The sequence below is a fragment of the Labeo rohita genome, chromosome 6 (assembly GCF_022985175.1).
Source record: "Labeo rohita strain BAU-BD-2019 chromosome 6, IGBB_LRoh.1.0, whole genome shotgun sequence".
NCBI lineage: Eukaryota > Metazoa > Chordata > Actinopteri > Cypriniformes > Cyprinidae > Labeo > Labeo rohita.
The window spans coordinates 16,831,985-16,845,997 of NC_066874.1; the positions used below are offsets into that span (position 1 = coordinate 16,831,985).

At 33.4% G+C, this 14,013-nt stretch overlaps 1 protein-coding gene across 24 annotated transcripts in view; it reads left to right on the top strand.

Moving 5' to 3' along the window:
* The first annotated feature begins 2,131 nt into the window (after positions 1-2,131).
* Positions 2,132-14,013, top strand: part of kif1aa (kinesin family member 1Aa) — an 87,057-nt gene continuing 75,175 nt past the window's right edge. For 14 of the 24 annotated variants that reach the window (XM_051111626.1, XM_051111628.1, XM_051111629.1 and 11 more), the window contains exons 1-2: positions 2,132-2,448; positions 5,338-5,501. In XM_051111626.1, coding sequence (XP_050967583.1) covers positions 5,396-5,501 — 106 coding nt within the window. In that variant the 5' untranslated portion in view covers positions 2,132-2,448; positions 5,338-5,395. The remainder of the gene's footprint in view (positions 2,449-5,337; positions 5,502-14,013) is intronic. The other 10 variants (XM_051111641.1, XM_051111642.1, XM_051111643.1 and 7 more) reach the window with 1 other exon arrangement.

Sequence of the window (14,013 nt, forward strand, 5' to 3'; positions counted from 1 at the left end):
TTTTAGTCTAATTCACTTCCTGATTTTAGGGAATGCAAACAGAGGCTGAGTCAGAAGAATAGAGGTGGATTAATGTCAGTGGGAAAAGCTTCCTTTTTGAATGTGTTACATGGGTTTACTGGATTTGTGGGGAGAGCACAGTCCAATTTGCTCTAATAGTTTGTGAACTGAGAATAATCCCACTGGAAGCTGATTTTTTTTTTCTGACAGATAGCTCAAAGCAAAGGCCAAAACGAGGTCAAATATTATTTACATGTCTCTGCAATTCATTTCAAGTCATCTTTATTAAAAACATCAAGTAACAAATCTGAAATATTTTACCTTATAAAAATAACTTTTAAAATTATATTGTAATTTTTGACCCGTTTATTTATTTAGTTAGAAACCGTCAGTTAAAAATATAGAGTATTAACAAAATCTATTTTAATTGTAGTTTAAGTATTGATAGATCATTAAAGTGTAGAATTTGTGATAACAGCAACAATAATAATAATAATGAATTGTCTTTAAATTACCCCTAAAGTTGTATATTACAATTTTTCTTTTAAATCGAGTTTTTTTTTTAAAGATAGCTATTCATTATTATTAAATAATAATTAAGATGTTTTACCTGAATATTTATTTATTTATGTGTTTACATTTTTGTCTGTCAGTAAATAGTATAAAGAGTATTAAAGAAATTAATGTTAATTGTAGCAGAATTATGGAACATTAAAATCATAGAAGTTGTAATAATAATAATAATAATAATAATAATAATTGTCTTTCAGTTACCCATAAAAACTGAGATTTTTTTTAAAATCAAGTCTTCTTTAAAAGATAGCTATTTGTTATTATTAAATAACAATTAAAACAATATTTAATTAATCTATGTATTTACATTTTTGACTTTCAGTAAACAGTATAAAGAATATTAACAAAATCCATATTAATTGTAGCATAATTACTGATGGAACATTAAAGTGCAAAAGTTGTAGTAGCAGTAATAATAATAATAATAATAATAATAATTATTATTATTATTATTATTATTATTGTCTTTTAATTACCTCTTAACTTGATCTTTTTTAAAAGATAACTATTCATTATAATTGAATAATAATTTAATGTTTTTGGCCTTAATATTTTTTTATTTGTTTACATTTTTGACTGTCAGTAAATAGTATAAAGAGTATTTACAAAATCCATTTTAATTGAAGCATAATTATTGATGAAACATTAAAGCATAGAACTTGTAGTAGTAGTAGTAGTAGTAGTAATAATAATAACAATAATAATAAAATTAATTGTCTTTTAATTACATTTAAACTTATCAAGAATTTAAGATAACATTTTAACCTTCTGTATATAAGAAATTAATAGCATAAATAAAGAGTATTAATAAAATCTTTATTTATTATAAAATCTTTTTTACTTTAGCATAAACATTGATGGAATATTAAATCTTAGGAGTCATAATAATAATAATAATAATAATAAATTATTTTAATTACCCCTAAACTTGCAATAAAAATTAAGATTTTTTTTTAAAGTCTTCTTCAAAAGATAGCTATTCATTATAATTAAATAATAATTAAAACATTTTTGACCTGAATATTTATTTATTTATTTACATTTTTTGATTGTGAGTAAATAGTAAAGAGTATTAATGAAATCCACTTTAATTGTAGCATAATTATTGATGGGACATTAAAGTGTAGAAGTTGTAGTAATAATAATAATCATGATCGTCATCATAAATTGTCTTTTAAATTTGCATAAACATTAACCATTAAAAGAAACCCAACATTTTATTCTGTAATGCATATTTCATAAAGATACTGATATCATTTTCTTTAAGTGTCCTATTCACGTGAATAAATCAAAATGATCAGAGCTGACTTCGTATAAATATTAAATGTTATTTTGTTATTTAATTTACTTGCCTTCTTTTGACACACCGCACACATGCAGTCCGGCATTAGCCACTGAATCTCATGTTATGTTGAGCCATGTTTGTGCGTGAGTGTGTGTGTGCACCGTACTCCGCGGGGAATCTAATCCCCATCCCCCTCACCCCCCTCTCTCCTCCCCCTTTCTCTCTCTCTTCCTCTCTACTGCACTGATGCTACTGCCTTCCTCAGTGATGATGTCACTGGTTCAGTCAGTCTCAGCATCACTGCTCTAGGCAGGCAGCAGAGCCATTTTGGCTTCTACATTACAGAGCACTCAAAGATCTCTCCTCCAAGAAGCCTTCCTCCTCACAAACAGGCCTCACCGGGCATCCAGCTCCACCTCGCTGGAACAAATAAAGGACCTTCTGTTAAACAGAGGGAAAAGCAAATTGTTTTCGACATATCAGAGGAAGAGCTCAAAAAAGAGTATTTGAGAAGCCAGCACAAGAGGCAGTAGTGGGAGCTGATCTGTAGAGTCAATAGCTGAGAGCATCACAGGATCACCATTGTAAAGGTAAGAGTTTTTTTCATTGTTAGCGTGTTCTAGAGGACAATGCAGTATTAATGAGGCTCTGTCTGTTTATTTGGTGTTGGGTCACCGGGGTGGGACTGCTGTGGGGTGCGGCCATTTAGAGCCTGTCAACAAATCCAGACATTATTATTATGACAGAGAAGTGTTTTTTTATTGAGTATTGGAACAGATGTTGTTTGTCATAAATGGTCATCTGTCCTTGTGTACATATTTTTAAGTGCGGGCGGGATAAATGCACTGTCATTCATTGTCTCAGCCTTGCAGCCACACAGTAATGTCTTCAGGATTGATCTAATGAATCACGATTCGAGAATATACCAGAGAACGGAGAAAGAATGATCATTTATACTGTTTTTTTTATTATTTTTAATTTTTAATTAATATGGTAGCAGGAAAAATATAGTGACTGCTGGCAACACGCACATATGAAATTGCGTATAATTCTCACTGTGCTCTAATAGCACTATATTCTATTTAAGATTTCACGCAAATGAATGATTTATGTAGATTTCTTTACAGCGCAATGGCCGTTATGGATTTATTCTGTTATCGATTTATGATCTACACTGTAAAATATTACTTTAAAGGCGTAGTTCACCCAAAAATTTCAATTCTGTTAAGGTCCGAACCAACTTCTTATGATAATATGTACACTAAGTGGTTACATTAAAGTTGAAAATATTATTTAACAAGTCTTAATTGTTACACCAATGACAGTCATTTTAAAGAGTCAGATCGAGTAAAAGCAGTGCCTTAAAGAGACAGTTCATCCAAAAATGAAAATGTTGTCATCATTTATTCACCATAATGTTGCCCAAACGTACTTTAATAAATTAACTGATTATATTTAAGTCAAAAATATTATTTAACAAATCGTACTTAATTGTTACACCAATGACAGTAATTTTCAAATATCTGATCAAGTAACAATAGTGACTTAAAGGGACAGTTCACCCGAAAATAAAATTTTTGTCATCATTTACACACCCTAATGTTGTTCCAAACCTACTTTATTTGATAAAATGTAAACTAACTGGTTATATTCAAGTCAAAAAGATTATTTAACAAGCCTTACTTAATTGTTACACCACTGACGGTCATTTTCAAGACAAGTATTACTTAATTGTTACACTAATTACAGTAATTTTCAAGGATCAGATCAAGTAAAAACAGATTTTTAAAGGGACAGTTCTCCCAAAAATGAAATTTTTGTCATCATTTACTCATCCTCATGTCCTTCCAAACCTACTTAATGTGAAAATCTGTAAGCTATCTGGTTATATTTAAGTCAAAAATATTATTTAACAAGTATTACTTGATTGTTATACTAATTACAGTAATTTTCAAGGATCAGATCGAGTAAAAACAGTTTCTTAAAGGGACAGGTTACCCAAAAATGAAAATGTTGTCATCATTTACTCAACCTCAAGTCATTTCAAACTTACTTTATGTGATAATATGTAAACTAACTGGTTATATTCAAGTCAAAAATATTATTTAACAAGTCTTACTTAATTGTTACACCAATGACAGTCATTTTCAAGGGTCAGATTAAGTAAAAGCAGTGCTTTAAAGGGACATTTTACCCAAAAATTAACCTTTTGTCATCATTTACTCACCCTCGTGTTGTTCCAAACCTGTATGAATTTCTTTCCTGTGTGAAACATAACAGACATTTTGATGAAAGTTGGTAAACTAACTAAGCATCTCCTTATTTATGGGTGAACTATCCATTTAAGGCACTGACATTACTGTCAGTGGTGTAACAATTAAGAAAGGCTTGTTAAATAATAATTTCGACTTGAATAAAACCAATTCATTTATATATTACCACATGAAGTGCATTTTTTAGGTTCCATGACAATATTTATTCAGGTTAATCACAAATTGTTGAAAGTGAATTGGTTGATTCATTAACATGCCAGTCACAATACATATACAATGAAATCAATTTCATACTTTTCAATAACTCAGTGACTGCCTTTGAGGTTCACGTCAAGTAGCCTAAGTATTTGGAGAGTAATGAGAGAGACTGAACCCACTCCGACACACCAGAATGTGACTCAGCGTGATGTTAGTCTAATTGAAAAACGCAGAATGCAGCTCACATGAGCTCGCAATATGAGCTCTTCTACATTTATTCAAATAAACCTCTTAGTTACTGAAGCAAACACATTTATAAACACAAGCAGAACTAGTTGAAAACAAGATTGAGGCGTATAGGTCATAAATCTTCCCTGACACATTAATTGTACCTCCATTTTGCTCCGACTAGGAGGCTGAGCTGGACTCAGAGTTTGTGGCAGCCAGCTCTGTTATCTGTTATTGTAATCCTAGGAAGCGTACTGACATTTAGCCAGCCGTGCAATTCTTTTGTTGCTGCCGGGCAGAGTATCTCTCTAGATCAGTAGCTGACCGTGCATGATCCTTTTACGGTGAGGTCATATAAACAGAGTCTTCCTGTTTGATATGAACATTGAAATATTGAACGTTTTTAGATTTATTGTTTAACCCCGTCGTAAGTCGCCACTGAAATCTTGTTTTTGCTTGTCATGCCTGTCATTTCTGTATAGATACAGCAGAAATCATACTCATAGTTGCTATGGTGATAGGCAACTAAGATTTACAGCCTTCCCGAAAGTAGGTGTAATTCAATTTCCAACTGAGAACGTCTAAATCAATATTTTGCTGCTCATATAGAGTAATGGAGCTACAAAAGGAGTAACATCCTTTCTTTGTTTCAGAAGTTCCGCACATAGATGAATATACTGTATATTTATCTTATTCTATGTATCTAGATATAGATACTACAGATATAGATCTTCTTTTTTTTTTTTAATCTGTCATAATGTTTCATTTCTCTCTTTGCAGGTGTGAGCAGTGACCTGGACTTTTAAAAGAGTTCTTTTATCACACACACAGAGGCACCATGGCAGGGGCCTCGGTGAAGGTGGCGGTGAGGGTCCGTCCCTTCAACTCTCGTGAGATGAGTAAAGAGTCCAAGTGCATCATCCAGATGTCAGGAAACACAACCAGTAAGTACACCTGAGCCCCTGTGCTTCCCTTCCCAAACAGCCGTTAAATTGCTAAAAATACTCAAAACACTCAAGTTTATAGAGCATGGCTTTTACTGTGTGTCTTAATGTTGTTTTCGCATACGTGTGTTGTGTTTTTATGGGCCCTGTCTGAGTGTTTGACCTCATCTGGACGGATTTCATAAGGCCAGCCATTTTGAGATGATGTGGGATAGTAGTTAACTGATCAGTGGACTGGGGGCGAATAAACTCACCAGTAAATCTGGTCCGACATTAATTTCATAGTCGGTCATTAATCTAATGCGGCTACAGAAATTGAGAGATATTAAAACAGAGAAAAAAATTGAGGGAGGTTGCAATGAACTTATCACAACTGACAAGCAGCAATGTCAACAAGCACTACAGCTGTAATTGCTAGTGATCGATTTTGGTTTGCCGGTTTTGAAGCTTGTTAGGCAACCAGTTGTTTAGCTGGTAGGGTGAGTGGACATTTTCAAAGACGCTAATGAGGAGACATTGTTTTCTTGTCAAGGACATTGTGTTGTAAAGGAACATAAATTCAAGACATCTTAAATGATTAGATGAGGGCGAAGATATGTTTGTGTGTGTGTGTGTGTGTGTCTGGCATACTGGCATACATAAAGCCGGGGGTCAACTATATGTGACCCTAAACCACAAAACCAGTCATATTTGTAGCAATAGCCAAAAATACATTGTATGGGTCAAAATTATCGATTTTTCTATTATGGTAAAAATCATTAGGATGTTTAAAGATTATGTTTCATGAAGATTTTTTGTAAATCTCCTACTGTAAATCTATCAAAGCTTAATTTTTGATTAGTAATATGCATTGCTAAGAGCTTAATTTGGACAACTTTAAAGGACATTTTTTTTTTTTTTTTTTTTTTCTCAGATTCCAGATTTTGAAGTAGTTGTATCTCGGCCAAATATTATCTTATTCTAACAAACCATACATCAATGGAAAGCTGGTTTTGTGGTCCAGGGTCACATATTATATAAAGCAGATTTATTAGTTTTTTTTATTTAATTTTGAACATGATTCTTGTATGTTTCATTAATTGTTTTGTGTTTTAAATTGTGTAATTTCTTAATGGCAGTTTACATTTACAATACTGTTCAAAAGTTTGGGTCACTAAAATGTGACCCATGCTGGCAAAATGAGTCAGAATGCACACAGGCTAATTTTGAGCAACGGCCAAAAAAAAAACAAAAACAAAACAAATTGTAAAATAAGAGGTTTTCACAAAAATTAGTTCATTAAGCCCTCAGCTAGCGATCCCAATGCTCCAAATTGTAATTGAACATCTAAAATGATCTTTATTTGTAAGTTTTCTGAACAGTAGGTCTACCTTTTCTCTGCTTACTTTTTGGGCTGAATGTCATCCGAAGCACCTGCATATGACACAGACGGCGTGCAATCCCAATATATATAAATGTATACACAGGTGAACGTGTGGGGAAATTTTGGGGCAAAACATCGGATGTGTAACATTATCTGTCACATTAATGTTAATCTAACAATGAAAAAAGAGGGAATCACTCGCTGCACTTAATTGAATTGCTTTTGAATTTTTAAGAATCAATTTATTTGTAATGAACACACTATAGTGATTTTTACATTTGATTATTTGTTTCTTAATGCTTTTGTTTAGATGTAAAATGGAAAAAATACAGTATACACTTGTTTCTTATATTTATTTATTATTTTTGCATCTGTTCTTAATTCTAACAACAGAAAAAATAGATATACTGTGATTTTTAATATAGTAATGATCATTAAGAAAGGAAATGGAGGAAAAGATGCAACGTTACTAGGTGATTTTGCTTTGGAACCTTCAGATTCCGGATTTTCAAGTAGTTGTATCTCAGCCAGAAAATTGCCCTATCCTAACAAACCGTACATCAGTGGAAAGCTTAATTATTCAGCTTTCAGATGATGTATAAATTTTAATTTAAAAAAGAGTTTCAATTGTTTCATTAATTGTTTTGTGTTTTAAGTTGTGTCATTTCTTAATGGGAGTTTACATTTACATTGCTGTTCAAAAGTTATATTAAAATAGATATATTGTGATTTTTAGTATAGTACTGATCATTAAGAAAGGAAATTGAGGAAAAGATGCAACGTTACTAGGTGATTTTCATTTGGAACCTTCAGAAAACTTTATTTAGATTTTTCCCAAAATGTACTTTGCTGGCTCTATCAACTATTGACCTCGGTTGTAGCTCAGTCACATTTTATCCGATTCCAGTAACTCATATATCATTTTAAAAGTATTTTAATTGAAAATTCAAAACTCAAAATAACTCATTTTGCCAGCACAGGTCACAAATAGTCTCTTATGCTCACCAATGCTGCATTTAATTGATCAAAAATACAGTAGTAGTATTAAAATTTAAATAACTGTTTTAGATTTTTATATATTTTAAAAAGTAATTTATTCCAGTGATGGCATAGATGACTTTTTTGGTGTGTTCAGTCTTCAGTGCCACGTGATCTTTCAGAAATCATTCTAATATGTTGATTTGGTGCTTTCGAAACATTTCTTTTTTTTAAGGTCACTTAGTGTTTAATAAACTGTTCCTTTTTCCCGGACAGTAATTGTTTTTGCAGCCAAGACATTAACATATGTGCCTATTACCTTGCAAAAGTTAAATGTACCCTGAAAAAAGTGATTAAACTAGTCCTGGTTTTCCCTTTATTATTCTTTTTCTTTATCCTGTAGTGTACTCTTGAATGTTACAGAGGGGTTAGATATATTATGAATATTATTTTAAATTGGAATTGGGATATTGCTATACTTTACATTGTACTAATTTTTAATAATGTCATCATGAAGCACAAGACTTCTTGATTCTAAGCGTGTGAATGTTCTCGAAGAATTGAGGGAACTGAAGGTTGACTGGAGAGAGATTTGATTTCTAATCTGCTCGGCTGGGCGAAGCCATTGGTCAATAATGGATGAGAGCTTGTGAAATATTTAGAGTTTGGCCTAATTTAGCTTCCGCCTTTCCACCTTGTGTTGGCTTCAGAAAAACAAAGTGTCCACCATCGTCTTTCTACCTGAGGTAGTTTTGTTAAAGTGTTGATATTTGCATCAAATATTGAGTCAAAAACTAGAATGGGTCAAAAGAATCTGCAGTACAAAGCCGTATGTCATTTGTTATACCTTTGTCTAAAAACAAAGTGCACATACAAAAAGGTCCTGATGATAGCAGATGTAATATAACACCACAGTATTGTTGTACAGCCTAGGTCAAGGGTTTATGAAGGAGATGGGTCTGGCAAATCTGGAAGCCATGTTGCAGAAGATATTTTTGTTGTAAGACTGAGGCAGTGGTGCATATTGTAAATATGACATTGTTCTGTGAGGAACAGTGAGGATAAAAGCCCTAATACACCCAGTTATTTGTTTAATGGATGAAGACTGTGAACCTCGAACAATGGCGAAATGAGCCATCAAAAGCAGTAGAAACACTTACTGTCATTGTAAATGGATTGTGCAAGTAACTCTGCTGTCAGATCATTAATAGTTAGAGATGAACATCACAGCTCTAACAATATGTTAAAAATCACATCTGCCATTAATTCAGCAGTAATGGGAAAATATCTATTTAATAGTATGTTGTAACTTAAATTATATATTATATGCACTCTTAAAAATAAAGGTGCTTTAAAAGGTTCTTTACAGAGATGCAACAGAAGAATCATTTTTTGCCATTCAGTCAAAGATTCCTTAAAGACTCATCTCTTTCTTGAGATGAACCTTGAAGGTTCTTCAGATGTTAAAGGTTCTTTATGGAGCCGTTTAGACAAAAAATGTTCTTCTATGGCATCGTGAAGCACCTTTATTTTTAAGACTGTATTTATAAATTATAAAGTTATATAATATGTACATATAGAGAAAGAGAGTGTTCTTGATACAGTGTAATTATACAATTAATAACTGAGTAATATTAATTTACATGTGCTGACTATAGAGTTATAGTTAGAAATCGGGTTTGGTTTAGGGTTAGTTTCTTGTAGTTTCCCCACATTTACTGTTATTACCATATTAAGGACACAAGTGTAACAAGGACACTGTAATATAGTAATACCTTTTTTTTTCCATATTCTCAGTATGTCTGATTATTGACATGTTTTTAGCATATATCCAAACATACAAATAAGTGTGTAAATATGATTATACATGAACATCTTTGAATACTAATGAGTCCAGCCTGGTCTATTTGACATTTTTTGCATTAGACATTAAGTTCACTTCTCAATCTGTCTACTTTACTCTAACCATTTACAAATTAATTCTGGCATACCTAAAACCTTAACACATCTTCCTGATGCATTGCTAAGTTGAACATTTTAGGTGCATTCAAATGCACAGCTGGCAGTGCCTAATTAAAACAAGTTTGATTAATATTACATAAGAAATTTTATGTAAAAACAAGATCATGAAAAATGTATACATTTAATGAGTACATTCCAGTTTGCCAGATGTTATGTGCATTACTTGTCTTAGATAAGTAAGGATTGATCTTTAGTGTCTACTTCAAGTTGTTGTTGTTTTTTTCATGGTGTGTGCTATTTTTTTTTGGTTTTTTGATTGGATTATAAATAAAAACAGCTGTCTCATATATTCCCCATCATCTGAGTCTCTAACCTGACCGCCTTTGTGATATATTGTCTCAGCACAGCAATGCTGTAAGCCAGCGCACAGCATAGCAATTATTTGAAATGCAAGATTACCTGCACAGACAGCTTGTGTGGTTTGCCTGTGGCTATTCAGAGCCACTCAAAGACGTCCTTTCAAAGCCCTCGACACAATCGCCGGGCTGCTTCAACCGACCCGTATAAAGGCCCAGCGGAGTGGCATAATGGTAGAGATCTATTCAAAATCTAATGTGAGAAACATTCAATTACTTAACATGTTTGACCTCCTTTGTTGTGTACGTAGAGTTACGGCTTTGTGAATGCATTCTGTACGGCACTTTACTAGAGTCACAGAACCTAAAAATGCAAGCACACATCTTTCTGAATTGTTTTGTAGGTTGCTGTGCTTTGCTACTTTCTTAAGTAGACTTGGTGTATGGCAAGAGGGTCGATGATGTCATGAAAGAGCCTTTCTAGCCAGCAGTAATTTGGAGAGCGGCCAGTCCCAGTCTCAATCTAAGGGTGTAAATAACTGGTTGTTAGTGGGAGTCTGAGGCCTGAGAGTGTCTTTTGTGCTCCACGCTGGCTGCTTTGTCACCGCTGCCAGCTTGAGATGGGTCAATAGCTGAGTTCCCACAAAGCTGTAGAATGGTGGAAAGCTGAGTGATTGACAGCTCTGACTGGTTTAAGCCACCCTGCCTTTGCCGAGGCACCATTGGGCCGCTCACACAGGCCTTTAGGTTCTTATAAAAGAGTTTCCTTTTCGTAGGAAATTGTCTCATTACTAAGCCACAGAAGATTTTAGCTCTGGTTCCTGTGAGGAAACTAATGTAAGATTCTGTCTAATGGTTTCTAACAGCAAAAAGGCTTCACTGACGTGGGATTTCATCAGTTTTAGTGTTGCTGTAAATTCTGTGTGATGTTCTCAGTGATACTGTGGTATTTATACATGTGGTATATGTCCATTTAGAAGAAAAAAATTATGCTTTTGATGACTCTGTATGATTATGGTAATGGAGAGGTTTTAGCTAAGAGTTTAAGAGAATCCGATTGCTGTGTTGCCATCAAAGCACTAAACGATGCTCCCCTGATCACATCACTCCCAGAATTCCCTTCTTTTTGTTGACTGAGACTGGAGCGCATGGAAATGGTGTCTTCAGACTTTAACGGAATCTAGAACTTTGATTAAGCTAAAGCTGTGCTATTTTTATGGTCCTTTATGGATGTTATTTGCTATTTCATCCCAGTGAGATCTTGGGTAAAAGGCATGGTACACTGTGTAACGTCATTGACCTTTCCTTTAGAATGTGCAATAGACATTTCAGGCAAGACATTGGTCCCAGTAGTTCTGTTGACAGCACAAAGGAGCAATTGAACAGCATGACCGCAATGCAAAATTTGAGAATTGCATGATATAAATTCCCAATTGTTTATATCATATTATCATATTATCAATTATGAGATATAAACTCGCAGTTCTTACTTTTTTTTTCTCCGAATTATGTGACGTAAACACCCAGTTTTGAGTTATATTGTCAGATTTGTGAGATATAAAGTTAAAAATTGTACTTTTTTTCTCAGAATTGCATGATATAAATTCCCGGTTGTTTATATCACACACTTCTGCGAAAAGAAGTCAGAATTGTGAGATATGAACTCACAGTTCTTATTTTTTTCCTCAGAGTTACATGATATAAACTCCCAGTTGTGAGTTATAAAGTCAGAATTGCAAGATATAAACTCACCATTGTTAGTTATAAAGTCAGAATTGTGAAATATAAACTCAAAATTTTTATTTTTTCTCTCAGAATTGCATGATATAAATTCCCAATTGTTTATATCACACAATTCTGAGAAAAGAAGTCAGAGTTGTGAGATATAAACTCACAGTTCTTTTTTTTTTTCCTCAGAGTTACGTGATATAAACTCAAAATTGTGACACTTTTTCTCTGAGAATTGCGTGATATAGATTCCCAATTGTTTATATCACACAATTCTGAGAAAATAAGTCAGAATTGCGAGATAAAAACACTCTTCTGGCTTTTTTCCTGCAATTCTGACTTTTTTTCTAGCAATTCTGACTTTTTTCTCAGAATTGTGAGACATAAACTCACAATTAAAGTCCAATTCTGAAGAGAAAAAAAAAAAAATTTGCTTTCAGGTCTCAGCAAGGTTTATATCTCACAATTATGACTTAATAACTTGATATTGTGTGTTTTTAAATCAGAAAGGCGAGACATAAACTCGCAGTTCTGACAAAAAAGTCACAATTGCGAGAGATAAATTCGCAATTCTGAGAAAAAATTCAGAATTGTGAGTTTATAGCTGGAAATTATGGTTTTAGAATTGTGACTATTTCTCAGAATTGCGTGTTTATGTCTCACAATTGCGAGTTTATATCAGAAAAAAAGTCAGAACTGCGAGATGTAAGCTCAGAAGCAATTACCTTTTCTTTTTTTTTTTAAATTCAGTGGCAGACACAGCCTTCCATACATTTTACACTAATCAGTCGAGGAATTGACTTTTTTTATTTCACAATCAACAAACCAAAGCAAAACAAAACACAAAACAAAACGATCATGAGCATTGTACAGTAACTGATCAAAAAGTACTTTTCAAAAAGCTAAATCATTTCTAATCAGCAAAGCAAAATAAAACAAACAACCATCAGTTAGCGTGTCACACTAACTGGACTGCAAGGACTACCGATTTTCTCTACAGTAAAATAAATATTTTATGATTTTGCCTGAAATGTGTCTCACACAACAGAACTATGGAGTGTGAAGCTGTCTTAAACAACAGTGCTGTAGATACCACACCATACCTCTCACTAAGGTATTTTAATGCATCTTGGTGAAGTAGTCTTCACCTTCCTTGGCAGTTTTCATTAAGATTAGACTGATTATTTAAAGTCTGATGCATGATCATCTGGGTGTAATGGAAAAATGGAGCGCAGTCATCTGGCTATAATGGAAAATCATATATATTCAACTCTCTATAATAAAAATGATATACAGTCAACTAGCTTTAATGGAAAAGAGTTTTTTATTATAAGATCACCATTCACTGTGTCCTTTTGTTTGACCTTTAATAGATGTACACACTGTTATACTGTTATACACATTCATACTCAATGAAACCTAAAACCCAGCATCCCAAAATCTCCATCTCACTACACCAACGTCAGCAGTCGCCACGTCCTCCCATGGGCATTAAAAGTGATTAAAATCCTCCTCCTTATTAGGTTTGAGCATTTACCGCTTCAGTCATGACGCTGATGTAACCGTTGCTGAGCAGGGTGGATGTGAATCACTGTCATTATTGAGAGAAGAGGAAAGAAGAGATGATGAGAGGAGAGGAAAGAAGTTTGGTATTCAAGACCATTATTGATGACTGACCTCTTTATATATTAAAAGTGTTTTAACAACCTACTTCATGCTGAAATATAACAGATCAGGAGCATGAAATCAGATACCCTGACTGCTATGAATAATTCAAGCAGTGGCATCTCAAGGGTTAGCATCATTAGCACTGATTGGTTTGATTGGTTAGTGGAGTCCAAACCCTTCACAGTTTCCAGAATGTGACCTGCTTGGCTCCTAGCAACAGAACACTTACAATCAGCGCTACCATAGTGACTGTCAAATAAATGCCATTTACTCAGCCCAATGTTGAGCGATGAACACTTTTGCACTATAATGAAACAAGAAAACAAACGGAAGAATTAGGAATTGGTGTGTCCAATAATAGCAGTGCATTACAATATTGTGTTACTCCATTTAATAATGCATTTAGTTACTTTTGAATTACTTTTTTTCACCTGGGTTAGGCTTCTTTGTTTTATAA